This window comes from Venturia canescens, chromosome 2 (genome assembly GCF_019457755.1).
Source record: "Venturia canescens isolate UGA chromosome 2, ASM1945775v1, whole genome shotgun sequence".
NCBI classification, from domain to species: domain Eukaryota; kingdom Metazoa; phylum Arthropoda; class Insecta; order Hymenoptera; family Ichneumonidae; genus Venturia; species Venturia canescens.
In genome coordinates this window covers 8,301,667-8,327,369 of record NC_057422.1, presented here as the reverse complement: position 1 = coordinate 8,327,369, position 25,703 = coordinate 8,301,667, and the positions used below count along the sequence as shown (strand labels likewise).

The 25,703-nt window shown below is 38.6% G+C and overlaps 3 protein-coding genes across 6 annotated transcripts in view; 2 read left to right on the top strand and 1 right to left on the bottom strand.

Moving 5' to 3' along the window:
* The window catches only part of LOC122406550 (protein Skeletor, isoforms B/C), a 41,880-nt gene extending 33,910 nt beyond the window's left edge, over nt 1-7,970 (top strand). For all 3 annotated transcript variants that reach the window (XM_043412061.1, XM_043412063.1, XM_043412062.1), the window contains 7 exons: nt 783-1,021; nt 1,444-1,624; nt 1,742-1,762; nt 1,875-2,247; nt 2,858-3,178; nt 3,520-3,938; nt 5,188-7,970. In XM_043412061.1, coding sequence (XP_043267996.1) covers nt 783-1,021; nt 1,444-1,624; nt 1,742-1,762; nt 1,875-2,247; nt 2,858-3,178; nt 3,520-3,938; nt 5,188-5,343 — 1,710 coding nt within the window. In that variant the 3' untranslated portion in view covers nt 5,344-7,970. The remainder of the gene's footprint in view (nt 1-782; nt 1,022-1,443; nt 1,625-1,741; nt 1,763-1,874; nt 2,248-2,857; nt 3,179-3,519; nt 3,939-5,187) is intronic.
* A 5,910-nt stretch (nt 7,971-13,880) lies between these two features.
* Nup107 (nuclear pore complex protein Nup107) lies at nt 13,881-18,032 on the bottom strand. The gene is made up of 7 exons (XM_043412664.1): nt 17,513-18,032; nt 17,128-17,403; nt 16,417-16,895; nt 16,099-16,306; nt 15,039-15,898; nt 14,632-14,949; nt 13,881-14,456 (listed from the first exon to the last, which is right to left on the bottom strand). Exons 1-7 carry the CDS (start codon nt 17,787-17,789, stop codon nt 14,097-14,099), a joined length of 2,778 nt encoding a protein of 925 aa, XP_043268599.1. The 5' UTR covers nt 17,790-18,032; the 3' UTR covers nt 13,881-14,096.
* Nucleotides 18,033-18,311: 279 nt separating this feature from the next.
* On the top strand, nt 18,312-25,676 carry TAF1B (TATA box-binding protein-associated factor RNA polymerase I subunit B). 2 transcript variants are annotated; one of them, XM_043412663.1, is made up of 11 exons: nt 18,312-18,871; nt 18,955-19,045; nt 19,376-19,580; nt 19,667-19,808; nt 19,946-20,079; nt 20,172-20,387; nt 20,650-20,879; nt 20,968-21,160; nt 22,824-23,270; nt 23,351-24,520; nt 25,115-25,676. In XM_043412663.1, exons 1-11 carry the CDS (start codon nt 18,785-18,787, stop codon nt 25,161-25,163), a joined length of 2,964 nt encoding a protein of 987 aa, XP_043268598.1. In that variant the 5' UTR covers nt 18,312-18,784; the 3' UTR covers nt 25,164-25,676. The 2 variants fall into 2 exon arrangements, 1 of the variants encoding a protein (XP_043268598.1); XR_006260100.1 differs by having other exon boundaries at nt 18,313-18,871; nt 23,351-24,716.
* The last annotated feature ends 27 nt before the right edge of the window (nt 25,677-25,703 follow it).

The following is a 25,703-nucleotide window of genomic DNA, read 5'->3' as shown; positions in this document are numbered from 1 at the left end:
ACTTACTCAGCGACTTTGACTTTCGCATTTTCGAGCCATCGCGCTACTCCGCGTATCTAAGTTTTCTAAGCTCGAAAAATTCACTTACGATTTTTCGCTACCTCTGGTCTGTCTATAAAACAACTGCTCTCCATTTCGAATTCGAAAATATGAACTTTTGACATTCGTATGGTCTGTTAAAATTGCATTCGAAATGAAAACCATCGGAATATATATTTTCGAGTAAATACGAATTCAAAGAAGGGGAATATTCGGTTAAGGAGGCTGGATCACGAAATAAAAATAATCAGAATTTGATCAAATTTCGTGATAACATTCTTTAGTATCAAGTATACAAATACGATTTTTTTCAAATTTTTTTACCACACGGATATCGAATAATTGAGCGTTAAATCGAAGTTCTCATGCAGTGTGCATACTTATACATGCTTATACACGTGAACTTTAATATTCAATTACTCGAGAGCTATGTGGTAGAAAAATTAAAAAAAAAATTATATCGTCTTGTATATTTTTAAGCAATTACGAAATTTTATGAAATTCTTACCATTTTGAAATTCTTCATATTTTCAATATGCTTTAGCATGGCAACATTGTATCGTCGCGATCCACCCTCCTTAAACGCGTAATCTGCTAAATAGTCGATCAGAAATAAGAATTTCGAGTTACTTATTTTTCTTCAATCTGATACTACAACTTAAAAAATTTCGAAATATCGATCGTTCTACCTCCCGCAAATAATAAAAGACTCCTCCTCGTGCCACGATTTTTGTGTCGTTCAGGTAAACTTCGGCGAAGTTTTTATACCGGAAAATCTAGAAGTACCGAAAACGCGAGTCTTGCCCGAATTCTCGAGACTGGCTCACGGCCTCAGCAGCGGCAACATCAGCATATTGGATAGCAAAACAATTTATATACCCAATCTTCATTACGACGGCGCTGGACCAGACGCATATTTCTGGGTGGGAAATGGACCGGAGCCAAATGCACTGGGGACCAAAGTACCCAACGAAATGGGAGGGTAAGACTGTCTTTTTATATCATTAAAGCTCTCATTAATTAACCGTGAAAATGAGACTTTTCGTACGGCTACGAATAAAAACTATTGCTGTACGAATAAACTGCGAAGTTTGATTATCAAAACGTTCGATTCTTCGTATACGACGGATCGCTCGAAGCTATCAACCGTAATCGATACGCATTATCATGCTAATGTAACTGCACGTGCAATTAGCCATTATGCAAATGGTGGGCTGCACTTGCGCGCTGCCGTTTAAAGGGCCCGGTTTTTTGAGCGAAGCTTTTTTCGCGTTAAAACTACGAACATTAAAGTCCGAATGATAAATTGAAAGTAAAAATAATGAGAGAAAAAACGTTGATTTCACGACGAAGTTTCATCAAATTAAGCATGGAATTAGATAGATTTTTTTCAATTTTCAACAGTTTGAAGAAACTGCGAGGCTACCAGGGCGAGGATATCGAAATTGTTTTACCAGGAAACTTGACCGTCTACGCGATCGACTGGCTCTCGGTATGGTGCGTTCAGCACAAACACAACTTCGGCCACGTCATGATTCCCAAAGATCTCAACGTCCCGCCGGCTCTCGGCCAGACGAAAATCACTGTAAGTACTCGTCCGACGATTCAGTCGTTTTTCTTCTCCTCTCTTTTTGTCCCACTCGCACTACGAGGTGTCAGGATACCTTAAAAACTTGTGTTTTCTCTGAATAAATTGGAAAAGCCGCCCTGGTGGTACAATCCAGTGAGTATCGATGGCGAATGCCCGAATAATTTGGCCGCGAATCCAGCCAAAATGTTTTCTCGCTTCGACTTCGGAACACCCGAATCGTCATAATGACGCAATTTAATTTCAGACCATCCGACCCCCCGTCGCACCACCGCCGAGACTCGAGCTGACAAACTGCAAGGAAATGATGGACGGACGAGTGCAAGTTCAATGGGAAGCTATCGGCGACGACGTGCAGATACGCTTGTCCGGAAGAGTGAAAGACGATTATTGGGTCGGTTTTGGCCTGTCGGGACGCGAGGGCGAGCCCAAAATGCTCGAATCCGACGTCGTTGTTGTCGCACACGTTACCAAAACTAATAAATTCATCGCCGACGATTATTACATATCGGACTTGGCTCAGTGCGATGGCAAAAAAGGCGTTTGCCCCGACGAGCGAGTCGGCGGTCGAAATGACGTGATTCTGCTCCATGGACACAGGAAAAACGGCGTCACCACCGGTGAGAACTTTTGCTTTACTGAACGAACGTTTATTCGACCACGAACTCGATCGATCCGAGATTTAACGCTCATCGGAGCACCGCATATGAGTCACGGGGCGAAGGAATCCTTTGCGAAAAGGCATCCGCGAGTAGGTGATCGAATAACCGAAATTTATCGAGACCAGAACTTGGAAAAATTACAAGTTTTTATCCTTCAATCAAATTCTCGATACTGCACGAACCGAGGTTCGTGCTAAACCTCCAGATTTAACTTTCGAAACGCCGAAAATCGGAATGAGACGTGACTCTAAAATTTTTTGTAGAAAAAATATTTTATCGGTTTTTTAATAAAAGGAAATGTGTCGGTGGTAAATCCAAGACTAAAATTAGGCGCGAAGAAGAAATTTTTCGATCGAATCAAGCCGAAAACTTGCCGCACTCGAATCAATTGGTTTTCCCGACCTTTCAGCAGTCCAGCGAGACTTTTTTCACCCTGTATTTGAATATCGTAAACCCTGCGACGGAATGACTTTCAATTTACATTTTATCGAATATTTGGATGATTATTTCGACTTAATGATATATTCGGAGCGATATTAACGTCCTGAATTGGTGAATGATTGTTTAGTGGAATATCGACGTCCGATGAGAACAAATGAGCCAGTCCTGGATCGAATGATACCCGATACCGAAACGAGTGTGATCGCTGCTATCGGGCCATTAAATTCACTGGGAGAGGCCAATTCGCACTCAGCGTTTGACAAAACGACCGAGGACATTCGCATTGATTTTACATCGACGAACGTTCACGAGTGCACGAATTCGTTGTACGATATACCGGACAGAAACGAGATCGATGCTTGGACCCAGGCTGTTATCGAGGACGAGACGAATTTCAACGTTAGAATCGGTCCGGCCGGCGGAGACAGAGGATACTCTCGTTTTACCGGTGGGTACAAGTTTTCTCGTGATTCGAGGAATCCTGGAACTTTCAAATCCGTACCACTCCACCGAGCTGCATTCCAGCTCGTGAAACAGGAAACGAAAACACTGATGAAACGAGCCAATGACATTTGAGCAAGCTCATTTTCTTCGAGTTTCGTATTTTCGTGGATTGGTGTCTCGAGATTATCACTAAATCGATTTACAACTGTTGAAAGTAATGAAATTTATTTCTAAAACAAAAATGAAAGCGATTCGAGTCGATGAAATTTTCAAATTTCGAAGCTTTCCTCAGCATTTTTCATCGGAGCTCAATTTTATTCGAGTTTCGTGACTTTTGTCGATCAGGTCAACCCTCCTGGGGAATAGCATGGTACGTGAACGACCTTCTCATACCGGAGCTGACCGTCGAGAGAGGGCAGACTTACACGTTCGTCGTCGAGGGTGGAAACGATCCAGCAAACCCGGCCAGATACCATCCGTTTTACATAACGAACAGTCCGGAAGGTGGTTACAGTCAAAAGACTGAGAAACAGCAGGCCGAGCAAAAAGTGTACGCCGGCGTAGAATTCGATTCGGACAACTATCCGTACCCGACTGCTGCGGGACGTTACTGCGAGTGGGTGCACAAAACCGTCGACATGAGCAGCCAATCAGCGACCTTTGAGGAGTACTTTCAAACTTTACGTCTCGACTGCGCTCAAGGCGAACCAGCCAAGCTCGTGTGGACCGTTGCTGAAGACACTCCTGATCTCGTTTATTATCAAGTGAGTTGTACTTTCATTGTTTGAGGGTCAGAAAGCAGGATTTGCCAGAACATTTTTTCCCTCATTGCCAAGGAATCGCCAAAAAGTGTGTCGAGGAGTCTTCAACAAAAAGTCGCTCGATTATCTCCGTCGCGAGATTTTTAATGATCTTTTTAAGGTAACTCCTGTACTGCATGCTAGTCAAATGAGTGCTAAATTTTCAAAACCCTTTTAGACCAAGCTCAACGTACCGATTAAACTTATCGTTGGTAGATGTGTATTCAAGCATATTTTATTAACGTGAAAAAATATTTGAAATGATAATTTTGCAAAACTATCGACTGACGGATGCAAATTTCCATGATGACACATTTTCACAGCTATTTTCAAAGAATCATCTGTATTTTTAAACCGATTTTATTGCACCAAGTCTCATTTCGTTCCTCAACTGATCCTCTACGAATTCACCACGTAGATTTTCCTTTAAATTCATTCCTGAGAGAAATTATGAATGAAAAAGTTCTTTCACTCAATGAACAATCAGCTGCAACGGTGAAACGATAAATGTTAAAGAAACAACTACACGGTGGATTCATAGAGGACCAGTTGACGAACAAAATGAGACTTGGTGCAACAAAATCGATCAAAAAAGGCAGATAATTCATTGAAAAATGCCAGTGAAAATGTGTCAGCGTGGAAATTTGCATTTATCAGTTGATGGTTATGCAAAACTAGCGTTTTTAATATTTCTACATCTTAACCCTAGAACGCATGACTGGGGTGTGAGCACACCCCACGCGAACTTCAAACTACGCTCCTGTCCCAACAAGCGACATTATCGAATGATTATCGACGGATTTTTTTATATATAAATTCAATTGAAATTAGTTTTATCGTACATCATTCTTTTCGTTATAAAAAAACGAAGAAAATGGTGTAGGATAAAGTCAGTTTAGCATCGTAGGACCGGATTTATAAGCAGAAAAATAGTGGGGTGTGTTCAAACCCCGGTCATGAGGTTGAGGGTATGAAAAAAGGCACATGAGGTGTACGGTTAATAAGATATGCTGTAATACAAAACCACTAACAATATATTTAATCGGTACGTTAAACTTGGTCTAAAAGTGTTTTGAAAATTTAGCACTCATTTGACTAGCATGAAGTACAGGAGTTACCTTAATGTATCAATCAAAACTGACATTTTTCCCAGTAACAAATACTAGTAAATAAAAAAATAAAAATCTAATAAACTTGTTGATTAAAATTACAGTGTTACACGCACAACAATCTTGGCTGGAAGATCCACGTGGTCGACGCCGGTTACAGATCGCGGAGAAACGCCGGAGCCGTGCTCGAAAGCGGTTTCCTATCGAGTGTCATGGCGATCATATCGATCTTGAGTCTTCGGTTAAAATTTCTCAGATGAATCTGATCGAAGGAGCAATCGTTCGCGGTCGTATACTGGAGAGATAAAGAAGAAGAAACAAAACCACGAGCGCGCGGTCCTCACACGGAGATCGGACGCTCTTTGCCTATCACAGAGTCCTACCAATTCACTTGCGGAGACGAGCAGCGATCGTCGCTACTTTTATCACCGTCATCATGAGCACCAGCATCGAGAGAGCATCCTCACAAACGAAGACAATATAAACTGCGCGTTAAGATTCGCCGATCGACGAAATTCCACATCAAATGTGCACGCGAGGTCGAGGTCAAAAATCCAAGAAACAAAAATAGAGAAGCAGAAGAAAAATAAGAAGAAAATAACAATTCTTCACTCTCGACAAGAGAGAAGCGAATGAAGAGAAGAAACGAAAAGTCAAATAAAACAGAGAAAAACCTTTATCGAAAGAATAAATAAACGCTGACAAATAAATAAACCTGAAGCAGTCGTGAAGCAAGAAAGACCGACAGAAGGTTGTAAGAAAGTATTTAGCTCGTAAGCATTCGAAGTGTGTGTGTGTGTGTGAGAGAGAGAGAGAGATTTAGCCAGATATTTTTAAGACCCGTCAGATTCAATTTTTCATATTATGTTATACATCAATATAAATATATCGATATATCAAATGAAACTCAAGCGTGACGACAGATGTTAATGCGTAAAAACGAGCGAGCTCGAAGCCGATGAAAGAAAGAAAAGATGAAGGCTTTTCGATCGATTCTAGAATCGTGAAACTTCGGAAAAAACTGTACAATTTAAATGAAGATACTTTTGGGAGGCGAATACTGACAAAGGGAAGAAAAATTAATCGTATTGTCTCTTACTCCGACAATAATGTGCAGAAATGCTACACGGGACTGGGATATTATCACTATAAAAGTACGATTATAGTGCATAGACAAAAAAATAGCATTAACGAGATGTAAACGCTGACAATAATTCCGGGAGTTTCGTATGGATAAGCAACAATACGGAAACGATGATTAAATCGAGTGAAAAAAAAAGCGGTACTTATAGCCCGTGCGCGAGATATTACAGAAGTGAAAAAAAAAAAAAAAAATGAAATTACCAAAAATCTAATGAAATAACGCCGAGACTGATAACTTGAGCTGCGTTAGAATCGCTTTTCGAATCTCCATTATAAATGTATTAACACAAACGAAGTTTAAAATATATAGGAAAGAAGATAAAACTACACGTATAAAAGTAATATCGTGTGCCGGCTACAAAGTACCATGTAAATTTTTGCACAAATTTAGCAGATTCATCTGGAGCGATTATAAATGATAATGTAATTAAACGATTTATTGAAAATCATTGAATAATTATAGAATTTGTGTACGATCATTGCTCGTGATAAGTGCTGTCTGTTTGACAATAATACGTGACGATAGAAATACATTGACGGATCGTTGATTGGCCAGTTTTTTTTTAACGATCGTGAGAGTGAGTCTGTCAGCGAGTAACGTACTCGCTCGGCGAGCTGGTTGAATGGGAATCGTATGGACGAGAAAACACGATGGGACAATAAACGATCAACCGTACAATTATCTATCGTTTACGCATAATAAATAATATACCAAACAAATAAAATTTATCGTATACGCAAATAAACATAAATGTATGAATGTTTCGATAACATTCATGTGTTCATGTATGGAAATAGGCTTACTCGCGTATCCACGTTCTGTCGTGTATATTAAAAAAATGTAGGGTGGACCTTCCTTGAACGAAATGAAAGTATAAAATGTGCCTTGGGTGCATTTAATGTATCTTTTCCTTCTTTTGTTTGCTTTTTTTGCTTTCTTTTCATTTTGGAGTATAACGCGTTGATTTTTCCTCATTTTGATTTTTTGGAAATTTGACTTTTATTAAAATTTTCAAAGGACACCCGGGTCGCTTGACTTTTACAGTGCAATCCCGTTGGTCTCTTGAACTTGTCGAACCTGAACTCGAAGTGATAATGACGGTACGGTGGAATAAAGCGAAAGAAAATTGAGGAGCTGGAGAAAGGATGAAATATATTTTTGAAAATGCTCCTTGTTGTTGAAACTTTGATAAAACGCTCGACTATTTACATCTACGATATTTAATGTGTCACTGGAGAAATATAAGGAATATTATAGTTCGAAAGAAATGAATTAAATTTGTGTCCACGACTGCGCGAAATATTGTACGAGGGGAATTGTAAACGTAGAGGGACGGGTGCGGATGCTTCAAGGGGCCGGGACCTTTATTGATCAACCAAGAAATCTGCGAAATACATAATCAGCTTGTAACACTTATGAAAAATGGGAAAAAAAATGAAAAACGAATAAGACAATAAGGATGTGAGACAGCGACAGATTTAGGATTAAATAATTATATTGAGGCGAGCGATGAAACCTTTTCAAATATATTTTTAACAAGCGTCCAATGGCCTGAGGGTCGAGAACAAGGGTGTCCACGAAATTCAATGCAATAAAATGAAAACACGACTCACGCTATCGCGGAAATACATTTTTTCGAGTCAATGATGAGGTAAAACTTGTGGATGAATATTGAGGCGAAATTCCAAACGAGGGAATCACGATTCTTAAAAAAAGTTTTATTAAAAAGTATTGCTGAAGTTTATCAAACGAATTCTGATTTAAAAAACTGATCGAATGAGAGGGACAGTATCAAGTTTGAATGAATCATGAGCTCGTATTACAAAATCAAAAGTGATTTTCCTCACAATTTACCTCCGCATGAAATACCTTGGCTCTTCTTCGAAAAGCCATTTTCCATAAATTAAATTTCATTCATACTTTTTTCACAATTAGTACTAACCCTTAGTATGCACACCTTCACAGCGAAACACTTCGTGCACATGGGGTCACTTTGACCCCAGGTCATTTTTGACATCGAATATCTCGGTAACTATGCGCTTTTCGGAATAAAAGGTTCAGTCACTTTTTGCAGTGAATTGATCCAACTTTAAGGCTGCAAAGTCGGATTTTCAAAAAAATCCTTTTTCGTTGTTCAAAAACGTGCTCAAAGTTGATAGTGCGCGTAAAAAGCACTTTTTCGGTTAAATCTCGAGTAAAAAATTAAATTTTGAGTTTTGAAAAAAATCCTTACAGAGTTTTACAGACAAGGGTCCATGCTTCAAGGGAAAAATAGTCCACTTTGCAACCGTTCCAAAAAGTGTATTTATTTTGGAGTATGAAGTGACTATGCTCCCTACTTTTATAGAGGGGATAACGATTTCTTAATATTGGGGGTTTTACTTGTGAGATGCTCATCTGTAAATGCTATGCATGTGAGAAAAAAATTCTGGGGTCAACCTGACCCCAGATGCAGACTAAGGGCTAAAATAAAACAGGCCTGCTGACAGCGACTCGATTGAAATTGGGTTTCACAGCACGATTTCATAAACAGTGAATTTTCAAATGGCAAATAACGCTTAAATGAAAAACTTTAAAAATCCCATTAACAGATGAAGCACGAGTCGTGTTTTCATACAAATGCATGAATTTCGGTGAATTATTGATTCATCGAGGGGAAAAATGTTGAGCACACATTACAAAGAACAAATCAAACACGAAATTAGATGAGATTTCAAGAATATGGAGGCGATTCGATAAGTGTAATTAGACAAATAAGAGACAATAATTCGAAAATCGATGAAAAAACGAAAAAATATAAGCCCGCTGTAATCATTTTTTATTACAATCTCACAAAAGGAAAATGATACATTGCTACACTCGATGGGCAATTCGAGACAATAAGTTGCATGCCAGGGCCAGCCGATTTCAGTTTGTCCTCGTTTTTTTCCCCATACTCTATTAGGACAAACTTTTTTCGGTCATAGATTCATGTTTATCATTTTATATATATATGTATACACACATATATTCGAATAGAATTTATAATTAATGTATATATAAATGATATGATGTATCTTTAGTACGTAAGCGGATAAAATCTCCTACTTCTGTGAACAAGACAATAATTGTACGTTGCGAGACAACCTGGACAGAAGTCTGAATGCGAGCTGATTATTGCATATTCGAGTCTTCGTTTCCCAATTCAATGATAACGCTGGGAGTAGAAATTCTATGAATTTTCCTTTTTTCGACGCTTTTGGTAATTCAGTGATTTTTGTCTCCGGGCTGCTGTTACCAAATGTTCAAATTCAATTTGTGTTGGGGAATCAATTTTACAAGGCAGTGACTACAAATTTGGAATTTGGAGTGGATTTTTTTTCCTTGAATCATTCCAATTCGGTGCTGAATGGAAGTCTGTCAAAAGTGACAGGGAGACCGCGTGAAATATGAAACTAGGAACGATGAGTCTCTTGTGTGGCTCAGCGAAATTTGGAAAACTGAGAGTCCTGAATAATTCTATAATCGACGATCGATTAAGTTTTTGGGAATTACCAATGTCACGATTTACTATCAATGCCAAGATCTCAGAGCCCTTTGCCAAGAAAACAAAGAAAAACAATTTTTTTTTCAAATTTCACTTTCCATTTAGTCTCTTCCGTATCTTTTCAAAAGTCTGTTTCCTCGAATCGTCGAATACTGCCATTGTAAAATGGACTCCGTACGTTAACGAATAAACAGTTGACTGTTATATTTTCTAAGCTGTTAAAAGAGTGTTAAAATGCAAAAACAGATATTTCGGTTGGTATCGGAGCCAGGTAAATTAACAATGAAATCATCGATGCGTCACAAAAAAATAAAGCCAGCTGAAGACGATGTCCAGTGTTGCGAGCTTCTTAGGCAAAGAGGAAACTAAGTTAGACAATAAGACAAAAATCTTTTGCTATATCTTACAATAATTCGTGTTTAAGGTGAAAAGAGGTAATAATTCGATTGAAAAAAGTGTTCGTAAAGTATCAATCGAGTGGTGAATCGATTTGGAAAAATAAACATGCACGTATCTTCAGATTCCATGTACTATATTCGAAAGAGATCAAAACGCAAAAAAAAAAATGAGCCTCTTCGAATGAAAAATCGCGTAACTGTGTATATTGTGTATAAAAATTTATATCGAAGCGTTTATTCATCTTTACATCTATTACGTTATAATTGACCATATATGAATAACAATAATGTACATATGTACATCCGCGACGGTTCATTTTACCGAAAATATAAGTGAAGCAGAATCGCCATGGGAGGGCAAAAGAATGAAAGTATTAAAAACAAGAGAAAAAAGAAAAAAACAAAGCGAAACGCAAGTAGAGCAAAGGATAATAGCTTTGATGAGAACGTTACGAACCGAGACAATAAATTGAGGCTCAACGAGAAGAGGAGAAATGAAGAGAGGGACTGAGTAAGGGGAGAGGGATTGAAGTGAAAAGAAAAAAGCAGGTGTCCTCGGTATTTTCGTAAAAAACGACGAAAGTATATAGATTAACCGAGGTACTATTTGACTCTAAATGATAAATTTTACTTGTATAAAAAAGACAAAAATATTACTTGAAAGTAGCAAACTCAAAATATCATTCAAATTTATGAAAGTATACAGGAACAAATATGAAAGTTCTGTGGGAAGATGAAGGAAGAAAAAAGGAAAAGAAAACAATAAGTTTTGTCAATGTATAAGATAAATATTGAATTGAGAGTGGGTTGAAAGTGAGAGGAGCGGTGATGAGTGGCAAGGGGGAGATGCTCCGAAATTTTTATCGTTATAGATATATCTATCGAACGAGCAATTTAGAAGAACGTTGATGATTTTTATTATTTTACATCTTCGATAGTTATTATAGAACTGAGAATAAAAACGGTAAAACAGAAAAAAAATGAAGAACAAAAAAAAAATACAAAAAAAAACGATGAAAAAGATAATTAATTCTCTTTCTGCAATTGAAAACGCGAGGAGTCGTAGATCGTAGGCAATTGAAACTTAATGTATATGTAAAATATCAATTATCAATATCATTACGCGCACCGAAACTTGATACTCGCGAGAGTGTTTTAATGTGTGAGTTAATAAAAAGATCGAAAAAAAAAAAACAAACAAACAAAAATAAATATGACAATTACGAACAACACGAGCTAATAATCGTTTCGTCCATCGACAACTAAAAAAATTCAGTCGAGAGCTATTATTCGGGGGCGTAGAGTATGTCGAAAAATAAAAAGACGAATTATCGGGATAACGAGAAGAAGAAAAAAGTGAAAAAATACGTATCATTAGGTTCCAATGAATGGATGAATGAGTCGACAAACGTCAAATAATATCGTATCAAAATTTGAAGGAGAGAGAAAAAATAATCAAAATCGGAAATAACCGATACAAACTTCGACTAAATATCGAAAATAAAAGAAAAATCCTCACTTAATAGATCCTATTAAAAAAAAAAAAAAACAAACAAACAAAAAAAAACAAAAAAAAACATTGTCAACCATTTCTTTTCAACGTTTGTGTGTTAGAAATAATAATTATAAGAAGAAACGAAAAGAAGGTAAAACAGCTCTCTGTCTAAATACGCTCGTAGTGCACGTTGTGGTGAAGAAAAGAAAAAAAAAAACAAACAAGCAAACAAACATACAAAAATTAATCTATACGGAAAGCACAAAAGCTGAATTGGAGCAACGAGAATGTGAGCAAAGAATGCATTCGATTGAAAATCGAGCAAACAGGCGGTCTGCATCGTGAGGAAGAAAAATTGTTTACAACGCACAAGAGAGCCACGAACCTTTTCGTAACATGTGTTAAAATTAAATGAAAGAAGAAAAAAGAAAGAAAGGAAGTATTGAAAGTTTAAACGCGCGATCGGGGCGTGTCGCACAACGCTCGTTGGACGGCTATCGAATCGATTCGCCAATTTACTGTGTATCCTCGGTCAATGAAGCAAAGCTTGTCTTAAATCCTTCGTATTTCATAATTCATCGTGTAGAACGATTCAGAAATTTGGAAGAAAAACATAAGAAAAATAAGAAGACGATTCCGAAATATTCATTATATCTGAGAAAAGACAAAAAACATACACACAAATCTTTATAAATGATAATTATTACATATCGCTCCTCGTTGCGCTCGCGGAATGTCTCGATCCCCGATAGTCTGCAGTTTATATCATCAAGCACACACACGCGCGCGCGCGCGCACACACACACATCTGTAACATCTTATTGGTAAACTATAAGTGAATAGTTATGGACTCTGCAAATAAGCGTTCGATTAGATCCATGCCATATCTGACCTTCGAATATGGACTTTTGTCTTCATATCAGACGAGCTACCGAAATGAAAGACTCGTCGGCGCGAGCTCAGGAACAAAATCTTCGTGTGGTAACGAACATTTCTTCGAGAATAATTCTCCGTTTTGGGCTCGACTGTCAAGCTTTCGAATGAAAATTATAACTGGGCTGCAAACATTGTTCAATTTTGGTTAGCAATTTTTCTAGTCCGGCCACTGCTTGGATTCAATTCACCCCCCACTGAGGGCTCGCTACTTCAGAAAGAATTTTCCGTAATATTTTTCTCATTCGAATTGAAGTCTTGCTCCGCACTTGAACGTCTTGAACGAAATGTTCAGCTTTGATCAGGGTCCGGGTGACCCAATGCCTGGGAATCCAGAATTTGATCTGAAATGCATTTTTACCAAATTATTTATCAATATTGTGCGATCGCATGGAATTTTCATATTTATTTCATTGAAAAAGAAACGAGGGAATGGGATAATGAAATATTTCAGCGTTGTTGAATCAAATTCATGTGAAAATAGTTTCCAGTTATGATGTTTTAAAAAACAGTCAAAAGCATGAGGATAGTGAGGTGAATGAACTTTGTAATGAAAAAGTGGGCCATCAGGAGCACTGGTTTTTGCCTCGAGTGGCAAAAGTCGATTTTCATTTGTACGACGCATTCCTAGAGCTGAAATTCAGCAGTCGTCTCATTCAGTTGACGAATCGAACGGAGATTATTGCACCTGAGATCGCTCGGAGCTCTATTTATACGACGCGGGTGTTAAGAAAAAGCAGAGAAAGTGAAATCGGAAAAAGTACATAAAAAAGGGGTCGATAGTTGTTTTATCGATGCCTCAGCACAAATCAACATTTTTATTGACGAACGTATTAATATGCGCAGTTTTACTTACCTGTAACAAACGATGTATACTGACTTGAATATTCGTACGTCGCGACGAATACAATCGACGAATAATAAAAAATATCTGAAAATGAAGAAAAGACAAATATATTTTATGATTGAAAAGAAATAAAAAACGAGTATTCAAGTTCGTAGCTTGAACGGAAAAAGGCTTGTTCTCGTACCGATTTAATTGAAATATCTATATTTGTTATTATTTACGAAAAATGTTATCCCTTGACTTGAATATTTTGAATAATTTTCTTTCCTGATACTTGTTCTGTGTTCCACAACGCACTGTGGCTATTTAAATCGTCCTCGTCGTGGATTTATCCCGGAATGTTCCAGCTGCGTAAAGCCCGATTCCTAATATTTATCGTTATTATCATTGAAAATATGAAAATATTATCGGGGATTGCAAAGCGAAACGAGCATTCAACTTGTAACACGACATATTCAATACGCATTATGATTATTCATTATTGAACATTGTATCAAATTTTATATTCACTTCGTGTGGTTGACAATAAACTGGTTTTGTAAGGAAGCCATATGAAAAAAAGTATCGAGATGTTTATTTCATAGAGATGAAAACGGAAATCGAATTCCGGTATTTTCCTCATTTCGTTCATTTTACACTGTGCATCTTCATTTTATTCTTTCGTGAATCCTCATCTCGGATAACCCCAAGGATCCTTCTTTTGGTCCATCAACGCGAGCGAAGACTCGCATATTTTTCCTGTCACTTCACGTAATTTATCCTTCGAAAATACACTGTAAAGTTGATACTGCTCCGAAGCAAGAATGTCCGAGAGTTCGACGCATTCCGCGTGCTCGTTCATGTCCGACATCACCGTCAAAAGAAGGAGAGTTATTTTCGGTATACAAAGACTCCGGAGCCTGTTCAATTGATGCAATCGTAATGGCATTGCCGGTGTTGATTCGTCTCCCGTTACTTTCTCGCTTGACGAATCTACTAGCCAACCACCATCCGGAAACAGAAGTACGTTGAACAGCAGTTGTTTGACCGCCTGCAATCATGTAAAAGTATCATTTATCGAATGTTTTTTTTTTTCGGAAATTGAAATGTAAGCAGTGCACAAAAACTGAATTTGTTTTCACAAGTTTTTCACTGATAAACTTCTAATTGACTTGTTCAATTTTTAAACAAGCGATAATTATGTGCTTTGGGTGTCAGTTAATTACCTTCGTATGATGTTGCATCGTGCATTTCCATCGTTCGAGCTCTGCGCTATACTGAGCTTTCTTATGATCGTGAGCAACTTTCTCGGTGAAGGTCGCGTACGATGGCAAATCGTCCAAAGGTGCTGGCTTTCCCTGATAGAAATGCGAAAACCATTCTTGAAAACCTTCTTGAGCGTCTAGATACGCTTTGTAACATAGATATTCGCGTATCGAAGCCGAAGTTTTCTTAGAGATGTTGACCGTCATCGTCATAGCAGCGAGAGTCGCTTCTAACGAAGGATGCTCGTTCATGATCACTTCAATGGCATCCGCCGGTATCTGCGATTGGGAAACGATACGTTTTGTAGAAAATTTTATTCGACATGGTACGCGATATTTCTGATGGCGGATCTGTTTAACATGCTTACCTTGTTGAAGGCCTTACGAGCAGCGTCGACTTTCCCACAAGTGAGGAAATATCTTATGAGAGCGTTTCCTTGCCAAAGTGCTTCTTCCCTTTGACTGGGATAAAACGTAACCCAGTCCAAAGCATCAATTTTCTCCAAATCGCTTTCGGTCAGCTTTCCTGTCAAATCACCGTTCGTGTCGAGATTGATGTTCTTCTGTCGCACATTTTCAACTACTAATTTCGTAATAGCTTCGACATTCAAATTGGCTTCTTCGGCAGCTACGAGACAGAGCTTGCGCTCCTCGCCTTTTTTCACACCCTCGAGATAATTGGCAAAATTCGTGATTTGATCCTCTTGGGGGAGTGTCGCCGTGTAAAAAGCGACGAGTGTGGGATCCCCAATTTCTATGAGAACTCGGACGTAAGCGAGCAATACTTTGTCTCCGATTTGATCTCTGTCGTCTTTCCCGATTTGACGGAAAAATAGTACTAAATGTGCGAGGAACCGGAGAAATTGGGGATTTATTGAATTACCACTGTCGATCCATATTCGCATTTGCTCCAAAAGCTGAGGCACTTGATCGAGTATCAAATACTTTTGAATCAAGTGGTCCGGTTTACAGGCTTGTGATTGTACAACTGCGTTTTTCGATGCTTGAAGATTCGCGAATATGTCCTCGAGCCCAACTTTCGATTTCCAATAATCGTCAGGCATGGAAATATAATTCTTTGCCATCACGCCTCGCACTTCGCTCTCGACCTCGATATCCATTAAACATTTCATGTATGCCCAAAGCTCGTCTTGCCAAGATGCAGCTACCGTCAATAGATGTTGCAAATTTCCACAAAGACTCGCATAAATTGCTCGATAGTATTGACCTTTGGAAATATTAAATTCATCATTATCGAACTACAAGATAGCGGAAAACCAGCTGGTTACTGGTTTCATTAGTGCATAGAAACTCACAAGAAAATTATAGTTTTTTATCATCTACCAATCACGATTCTTATGGACAAATATTGTTGTGTTGGGTTCGTGTATATTTTATTCTTCAACATAAAAAATAAAGTGTACAAACCAACTCGAGGATCTTGAGAAATTTTCCAAGCGCACAGTTTCCATAGACTTCTATTGGGATTTCCTTCGACCGGCAATTTAGTATCGGTTAACGGATTATTGTAATTAGGATCATGATAAGGTTCCCATCCCAACAAACATGCAGCGCGCCATGGTTGTCCACAATGCACAGCGAGTTCTTGAGCTCTTTGGAGTCGACCGCATCGGACCTATATACAACAGCGTACATTGTATTGAACTGCACCATATTTTTCAGATTATACCAAGTATGGAAAAACAAAGAAAAGAAAGAGCAATAGTGAAAAGAAAAATGAGGTACCTCGATGAACATTCTCTTCTCGAGTCGAGCATCATCTTCTTTATCTAAATCGTGCAATGGCTTGCCCTCTCTGATTGGAGCATCCGGATCAAGAGAAGTCACAAGAGGTCTTGATGAACCAAACATAATACCGCCCTGACGATTGTGTAACTGATGCATCGTGTTTTCCCAAGCAATTGTTTTGTCCGTAAAATGCTCAATTTTTGGTTGTGTTTCAGCTTGATCAACGGCATTTTTTTCCAACCAATCAATAATCAATTGATACTCTCTTATCATACTCTCATTCCTTATCAAAGCTTCTATCACATTCTTTTCTGACAAATTTTCATTAACATCAGTTTCCATTTTCGTTTGAAAATTTTGATGTGAGGATAAGCGATTTTGATACAGACAATAGACAAGTCGCCATGTGTTCCGCTCGTTCTCTAAATTTATCTCTTCCTCCGACATTTCTATGGTGTCCACTTTTGCTTGCATACCTGATGATCACAGAATTTTTTATTTTCGAATAACATTGATGTGAGAAACGATTTGTAAAATAAAATTGTAAAAAAATGTTTCATATTTTTTGTTTTGTTAAATGCAAGAAAAATAATTGACTTTCAGGATGTTGTAAAAATTAATTGCTTGAATGATTCTATACCAGGACAGAGAAAAAATGTTGCCTAAAATGGACGAAAAATGCTGTAAAGAATCATGTTGAAATCATACCTCTCATTATTTGCAGCGTATCTGTGCAATTTTGAATGAAATCCGCTATTGTATCAAAGATTTGAGGTTCGGAAGAATGACCTTGGATAATTTCTAGAAACTCGTGATATAGTTTGAGAGCAGCTTTTCTCCAGGGTTTGTCAGACTTCAGTATGAGCCCTGTCGATGCGCTATCTTCCATCATCTCCCTCAAACTTAAATCAAATTTATCAGAAGCCAACATTATGTCTCTGACTTCATGTTGTGCGGAACGGAATGATCTGGAGAGTCTCTCGCCTGAAATGTAAAATTTTATTCTTTAATGACAAATTCAAGAAAGGGAGTGTAATTATTGTTGACGAAAAACAACAATAAGCAATCTCTTAATGTAATAAAGTGTGTTCACCTGGGTAAAGAGTAATTGATGTATCGAAATCCGAAAGGTCATGTTTTAACAATTTAGACTGACTTTCGAATTGATTTCTCATTGACGTGTTAGTGTCGTTACCACGAATTTCTTCATCTTCTACACGTTTCGGAGTAAACGATTGTTGAAGCGAAATTCGTTTAGGAGTGGTACTCTTCGTGCTTAACCTCAAAAACGATTTCCGTTGAGCATTTTTCTGACTCAACAAACCTATCGACTGTTCCAAATTTTCTTTAGTACTGTAACGAGACTCCATTTTTTCGATTATATTATTAATTATGTGATTTAACGATGTGTATTATTCAAGAAAATATTTTGACCGGTTGTCTTGTCACATCACATTTTTCGGCGCGTATCGCGTATACAATCAACGGAGACACGGACAACGGACAACGGACATCTGTAAAGTGTGTCTACGCGCCAAACGCATTAAATTCTATACTCAGTTTTGCCACCTTTATGAACTTGGTTCATTGATTTTTGATTCCTGATTATTATTTTGAGCGTAAATCATTTGTCAAACTGTTATCGGTGTTTGTATAGGATCAAAATCGATGCCTGTCGAAAAAAATTAGTTTAACAGAAAAATCAAAAAAAAAATCTACGAAAAAGAATAAAAAACAAAAAATGAGATTACATTTTTTTAAAGTGTTAGCAATTTAATTCGATCGGCTAAGTTCACGGAGGTAGATTTGCCTTACAATCGGAGACGGCGCCTCTCGAATTATTCCTAGCCGGGAAACTGTCTGAAAAGAATTGATACACAAAAATTTAATAAATGAATAATATATATAATTTACAATTACATTGACTTATAAAAATATCCTTCGATATCATCTCGAAAAAAATCACAGATATTTGAACAAAAATAATCTCAAAAATCGAATGTCAATAGTCGCAAAAGCTTTCGAAACAACAAAAGACTAAATTCACTCAGCGTAGGAACAGGAGTGATAAAAAAAGACGAAAGTCAAATGTATTTCTTTACCGCGAACACATACCACGTGCGTTCGATTGCACTCTTATTTTCAAATAGAAGATTATTTTCTTTCTCGCCAATGATAATCAATAATAAATGTTCTTTAAAATCATTGAGAAAATCTGTGGATATATATAGGACATCCAAAATACGATTTAAAGTGTGACGAGGTGCGAAATTGCAACGATGTTTGAACAAATTATCGAAATCGTTACATCTGTTCCCTGAATTTGTTCATCCGAGACTGATTCTCAAATCTAAAAACATCAAACATGCCTGAGTGCGTGATTTGTGGAGGTACAGAATTTTATGTCGAGGCAGGTTTTTACTTTTGCCAGGAATGTCAAACGCAGACCCAGGTATTTTTAGTTGACTTTTTAGACAAATATTTTTCTTCATGCCATACACTAATCAATTACTGTTTTTCCGTTTATCAATTCAGGATGTACGTGAGGAAATACTAGATGTAAAGTACGATGCCACAACTCGATTAAGAAAGCTGCGAATACATTCCAATAAAACAAATGAATCCCGTAAGTTGTGAAGTATTGACGAAATTCCTTTTCCCTATCTGCGGATTCCATCAAATTTTGACTTTCAGTACTTTGCTGTATCTTTTGATTTATTCTTCAATTTTGACTATTTTCCAACTTTTAAGATAGTTTTTGTGGTATAATCGTATGATTGCTTTCAGGCAAATTTTATTCCACAACATCATTGAAAAATTGATCAGTGCTGAAATTCTTTAGAACATGCAATCGAAAATTTGCACTGCTGGCTTCCAAAAAAAATTATTTCTATAACTGTACAATAATTGATCAAACATGAGATCTTGTATTAAACATTTTTTTTTTTACCAACAGAGGAACCTTTGGGGTGGACAACTTGGGAACAGTACAATTTCATATTGCTTGGTATGGTGAATGAATTTGTAGAGCTGGGAGCCTCCATTGACATAAAACTGACAATCCTACAGCTCTGGGCAGCTTATCTGAAGAAGCTTGAGGTAGCTTTCACATCGACGAAGCAACAAAAAGTCCCAAAATTAGCAAAAAAATATAACAAGAGGTGATTTTTCTGTTGATTCAGTACAATCATTTTGAATATTAGCTGATTCTCCATTTGATCATAAAGAAATTGGTTTTTCTATTTAGAGATGCTGAAATAATTTATGGAAAAATAGCAGAACGCAAAAAGAAGCAAAGACGACGCACCGGCAGTCACACTAGCGCTTCATCCTCAGTTTCGGGATTGCAAAGTGAAGATAACTCAACTAGGATGATGAATCAACAGAAGGTTTGTAGTTAAGCGTGAATTCAGTGAATTCAAAAAGTTCTATGAATCTAACTAATTAAGAAAAAGAAGAAACTCAATTTCATGTTTCAAAAACTTCTGAAGTATATGAACAAAATAGCATCCAATGATTTTTCCAGAAACGAATGATAGCAGCGGAGTACGAGCGATATGTTAATGAGAGTTCTGAGGGTGAGGAAGCGAGCGTTATGAATCAGAGTTTGTACAGCGTACAGTCGAGCACAGGGAGATCGTCGAACAGATCAGAACTTCGGTAACAAAATATTTCCTTATTAAAATGAGGATCGGTAGAGAAATTTTATCTGCAAGCAAAATCATTGTCAGCATCACATTCATATTTCACAGATTTCGATTTAACAAGGCAGCGAAAAAAGAGTCCGATAAGATAAGAAGAATGTCAATGAAGTTGCCACGACAAATTCGTGAAAAGTTCCGTGAAACGTACAGACGAAGTGTATTTTGTGATGGGCCGCAAATTATGACGCCTATGCAATTGTGGTCGTTGATTTATCTCGCGCTTCGAATCCACGACGAAAATATCCAGTTGGGAGATATGTTGAGGTACGTAAAAAACTATAAACAAAAAAATAAAAATGGCATGCACTTTGTTAGTCCTTAAAAACACTGCGAACGAATATTGAAGACACAATTTTGAAAACGTGAAAAACGATGATGTTTTCAGTAAAAATGTCTCTTAGACTCTCGCTTATGTCTGTCTTCGATCTTACTCACTGCCCCGATTCTTAATAATGAACAATTTTTTAATTATTTATCGCGAAAATAACGTAACGGAATGACAAAATTGGTTTTCACGTTGTTGAAGGTGGGCACGAGAAGGACACTTGTCATACTATAGATTGGATAATTTGCTACCACCGGAAGTGACTCTAACGAGAAAGGAAGTAAACATGCTGTATCAAAGGGGAGAAATAAAGCACAAAGGCTTGAGGCGATCGATTGGAAACCTCGCGAGATTTCTGGACGTTTGGGAAACGAAAAAACCGGATCTCATGACACTGATAGAGAGATATTGCACCGAGCTGCAGTTGCCAAGTAAAAAATTATTTTCTTCTAAAGTACGGTCGCTCAGTAATCGTATCATTCGGTGTTGCTCATTGAAAATATTTGATTTTCGTTACAGAAGGAATAGCAAGTTACGCAGAACGAATGATGGCATTGTCGCCACCAAGAATGCTGTTTAATGACAAAACAACGTGGTTCCCGAACTACGAAGGCAGAGCGATGGCATTTATCGTCGTAGTGCTGAAAATATTGTTCGCCCTTGATGGAGTCACCGAGTACGAGATCAGTCGAGTAGTTGAAAGGATCAATAAGTAATTAATTCATCATAATAACACGAGAAAATTGAATAAATCGTCGTAAAGCGCCGTTGGGAATGGCAGACGAATCGACGCAACATACTTCTGCGATCGTCTGAAAAAAAAGAAAGCCGATATTTCAATTATTTCGATAACTCGCAACTAGTTGGATTTTATAAATTTTAGGTTAGACATTATTTTCGGTCGTACAAAAAAGGAATGAACAGTTTTTTGAAATGAACAAATCATGTCAATGTCGGACGACAGACGACACGGATAATTCCTCCGTTGACTCTTCACCCGTAGGAATCCTCGAGCCGTGTGTTATAGTCCACGGTGGTATCGTTGCGAACTACTCGTTAAACCCGGTATTTGTTGAGCTGGTCAAGGCATGCAGAATATCCGCGTCTCTCGGATATCAGAAAATACTGAGTGGCGGAAATTCCGTAGACGCAGTGGAGGCTGCATTGTGGTGGCTCGAGAATGACGAATTCTTCAATTGCGGTTATGGTTCGGTCGTTAATAACAGAGGCATGTGTAAAACGGCTCCGAGCCGTTGATGCTCGGACGATGCAGGCCACGTTTTCTTCTCACTGTTAATCATTTATTTCAATGCGTTTTTTTAGGATTCGTTGAAATGGACGCTTGTCTCATGAACGGGACGAACTTCGAATGCGGCTCGGTCGTCGCGGTACGAAACATAGAACACCCGATATCGTTGGCTCGCTACGTGATGGAAAATTATCCAAACACCATTATTGGACCTTCGGGTGTCGAGAGATTAGCGAAAATGGCTCGTATCAAATCAGTCTCGCCGGAGAATATCATTTCTCCAGCTTCCTTTTTTTCCAATGATACTAAATACCTACCGAGCGTCGAATATTTCGTTGACGATCGTGGTCATAACGCGGGTGCTGGGATATTGAAAAGTAATGAGCATTTAGTACGCGTATCGATCCTGTTTTAACGTAAACAGCAACGCTCACTGTAAAGATCATTGAAAGAAGTAGGCAAACTGATAAGAGCTATAAATGACGTATAGCCAATAATCTTGGAGCTGTCGGCTGCATCGCTTGGGACGGACACTCCATCGTTGCTGGAACATCGACCGGTGGCACGAGGGGCAAAATGGTCGGACGAGTTGGCGACGCTTCCTTCATGGGTTGCGGCATTTTTGCTGATGAGAAATCTGCCTGTTGTCTCACTGGTCACGGAGAATCCATCATCAAAATGGCCCTGGCACGCTCGATTGTCCATGATCTCGACAATGAGAATTATCCGCCTCGGGAAGTTTTGAAAAAACACTTGGACCGGGCTTGGGAAAATTTCGGTCACCCAGCCGGCGGAATCGCGTTGAATTGTCGTGGCGCTTCCGGAATTTATTGTACCCATGAAAATATCGACCCAATTCCGTACGCGGTTGTTCAGTTTCGGTCGATTACATTTCCTTCACCGATGGGAGATGAAATCGAAGAAAAATATGGCGATCCTCAAAAAGAAGAATTGTGCAAGTGCGATCGATCTTGACAGATGTTCAAGAAATTTTGTCCTTTTTGCTTCTTTCTCAGACGATCGGAGAAATGTTTAGCGTATGCGGCCGGTTTATACTCGCAATTGAATGTCTTCGAAGAAAACCGTTTTCATTTCACATTATAATCTTTCTCGTGTAACGTTTCAGAGCTGCCAGAGCGAAAGGTTTGACCAGATCGAAACTCTTCAGTTTTTGCGAATGGCAACGCTACATCGAGTGTCGTCGGAATCTATTGACGAACGTTCATTATCCAACGAAATTGAAGAGAGCTTCTGACACTCCTGGCAACAGCCATCTGTTCTTGAATTATTTCAATGCTATTAAAGCCAGAAGTAGCCACAGAGAGGAGCCGGAAATCACGTCGTATCATCATCTGATGCCTCGAGATCTCACTGACGCGATGAAAAATATATTCGAAAAATTGGACGAGACCGCGAGCCCGGCTCAGAAAGAAGTCGAAATATTTCCAGCCTCGCTAACACCGCAATATTCCTATTTGCAACGTATGCTGGAACATCCTGAAAAAGATTTACCGTCCGTATTACACGCGAATTTCAGAGCAATGAAAATTGGTTATATAACAGAGCCAAAAACGTAAGTTGGCGAGGAAATGATTGAGAATAAACAAAAATCTTTAAGATTTTAACAATATTTCAAACTCATTTTTATTTCAGGCTTGAAACTTTGGCTGCGCATTGCAATATCAATCTGAGGATCGTCGACGCCGGATTACACTTTTTCGATAAAGTTATACCTCCTTATCAGCAACCGAGGCTTCCAACTATTCAAGAATATAACGAAAGAGTACAAATTGAGCAGCCAATCAAAACTGGAACTCATTCTGAAGCTGAAGTTTGCAACGATCTCGAAGAATATCTTCATCGCAAAGGTCCCTTCGTTCTTCACATCGATCCATCGAAACGTGACGAGTACATGGGAGTTTTCGAAGCTTCGGAAAAACGTCGTTCAAACTCGATGAACAATTCCTTCGATTTTTGTTTCGACGAAGTATTACCAAATGGCAAGCTTCTAGTGATCAATGACGAAAGTTCCCGGCCTGTGACTGCGATAGAGACTGGCAATGATTTTGAAACCGGCAGCAATAACGAACCCCATCGAATAATGGATTTTCTTGAAAAGTGCAACTTCCGTATGTCGAGGTTCGAAAAGTCCACGCTAATTACGACTTTGGAGGGCAAGTCCATACAGCCTCGACTTCGTAAACCAAAACCTGAAACAAGGCGAGACCCTTCAACGGGAAAATTCGTCCGGGCTGAGGCTTCAGTTCATGAAAAAGCTGCGGAAGACACTCCATTCAGAAAATCGAACGAGAAGATATCGTCTTCAATGAATAAGAAACTTGACGAGGGCGAAGCTAACGAAAAGGATGAGCCTGACGACGGAAAGCCCATGCGCTGCAACGGTTTGGATTCGAGTTACAATTTTGGACTGATCGACGACGACATATCCGTGTTAGACGAGACCAGTTCGGAATCATCCGTAGAAAATCTGGGGGAAAATGATTTGCCGAGTGAGAAAGATGAAACAGAAACTTTGTTCAGACCGTACACCGACTACTGGCTATTACGTTGTATATTCAGTCAAACCCATCAAGCGAATTTCCAAGACGTTTTAAAAATGCTTCCTTACAACTTTCGTTGGCTTTTGGAGGAGTGCAGCAGTATCGTCGAGATGTCAGAAGAGGATCTTTACGAGGAAATTCATTTAGTCGAATCGTATTTCTCTGATGTATTGACACCGAAACAAAATCCACCAGCAAGCAACAGCTACGAACGTCAGGAATATCGATCGCGCTCTCACTGCAATTACATCAGAAAAAAGTGGTGAATAATGATTGAGCTCGTAGCAATGAAAATCGACGAAGAACGACAAAAATACTTCTCATGTGCCACGTACACCGAGCTTATAAATCATCCACGTGGCACATGGGAAAATATATTTTTCTATTCTTTCAACGCAGCTGCTACGTTATTGACAAGCCTCCTCCAAGTACGCGTTCTTCCTCTCGGCATATTCACGGTAATAGGCAAATAGATTTGCCCCAAATCGATAGCACGATCGCTCATACTCACGAGCAAACAATTATTTTCCTGTTACACGTAATAGCAATTTTCAGTCAATCTTTTACAAATTCGATATCGTGACAAAATTCTCTGGTTCTCTGTTTAAAAAATTATTCGAGTTTTTTTTTATTCAAATTCAACTTCAAATTAAACGTTCATAAAATCTCTAAAACGACAAAGTTTTCATTCAATGAGATTTTAGGCAGAGAAACACGTGAAATTTATTCTCAAATCTTCCCCATATAAATCAACCGAGTTCTACTGAGCGTAGAAAATAATGTGGAAGCTCCGCTTTATTCGTATTCCCAAAATACACCAATAAAACTATACGATCTTGAAAAATTTGATAATCAGGATTCGAGGAAGCGAGGGGGAGAGTAGAGACTGGCAGAGACAGCGATAGCGGACGTCAGGTCGAACTAGGTGCATCGTCTCTAGAAGGTAAATAAAAAACGAAGAAAAATCGTTCTGATACGGTCGGAGGCAACTGTTGCGCTCGAGTTTCGAGGAAGCGTTCGGTAAAATTCGGAAAGACTCGGGCGTCTCGTCTGCTGCGTTTCGTCCCTTTACTACTTGGTTCTGTCCCGAGGTACGGGTTTTACTGTTGCGTACACTTGCGGCGACGCTCTCGCGAAGGCACCACACACTGTGGAACACGGCGCAGGAGTTTGGTGGAGGAGAGAAATCGTGTGTTGGAGAAAGACCGAGAGAAATAAATATATGTGACAAGGGGGAAAAGGAGATAAAAATAAAAAAAATAGGCTGGCGCAGTGTGTCTACCGAGGCACAACTGTCGTTGGTGCACGCAGCGGGGCAACATTTTTCGATAGTAAACACATCGGTTGTGCTTAAACGAGCGGAAAGGTCAAAAAAATTCGCTTTTTCGTCAGATTTATAATAAAAATTGAGAAAAACAGCCCGGTTCAGTGAGACATGACTTTTA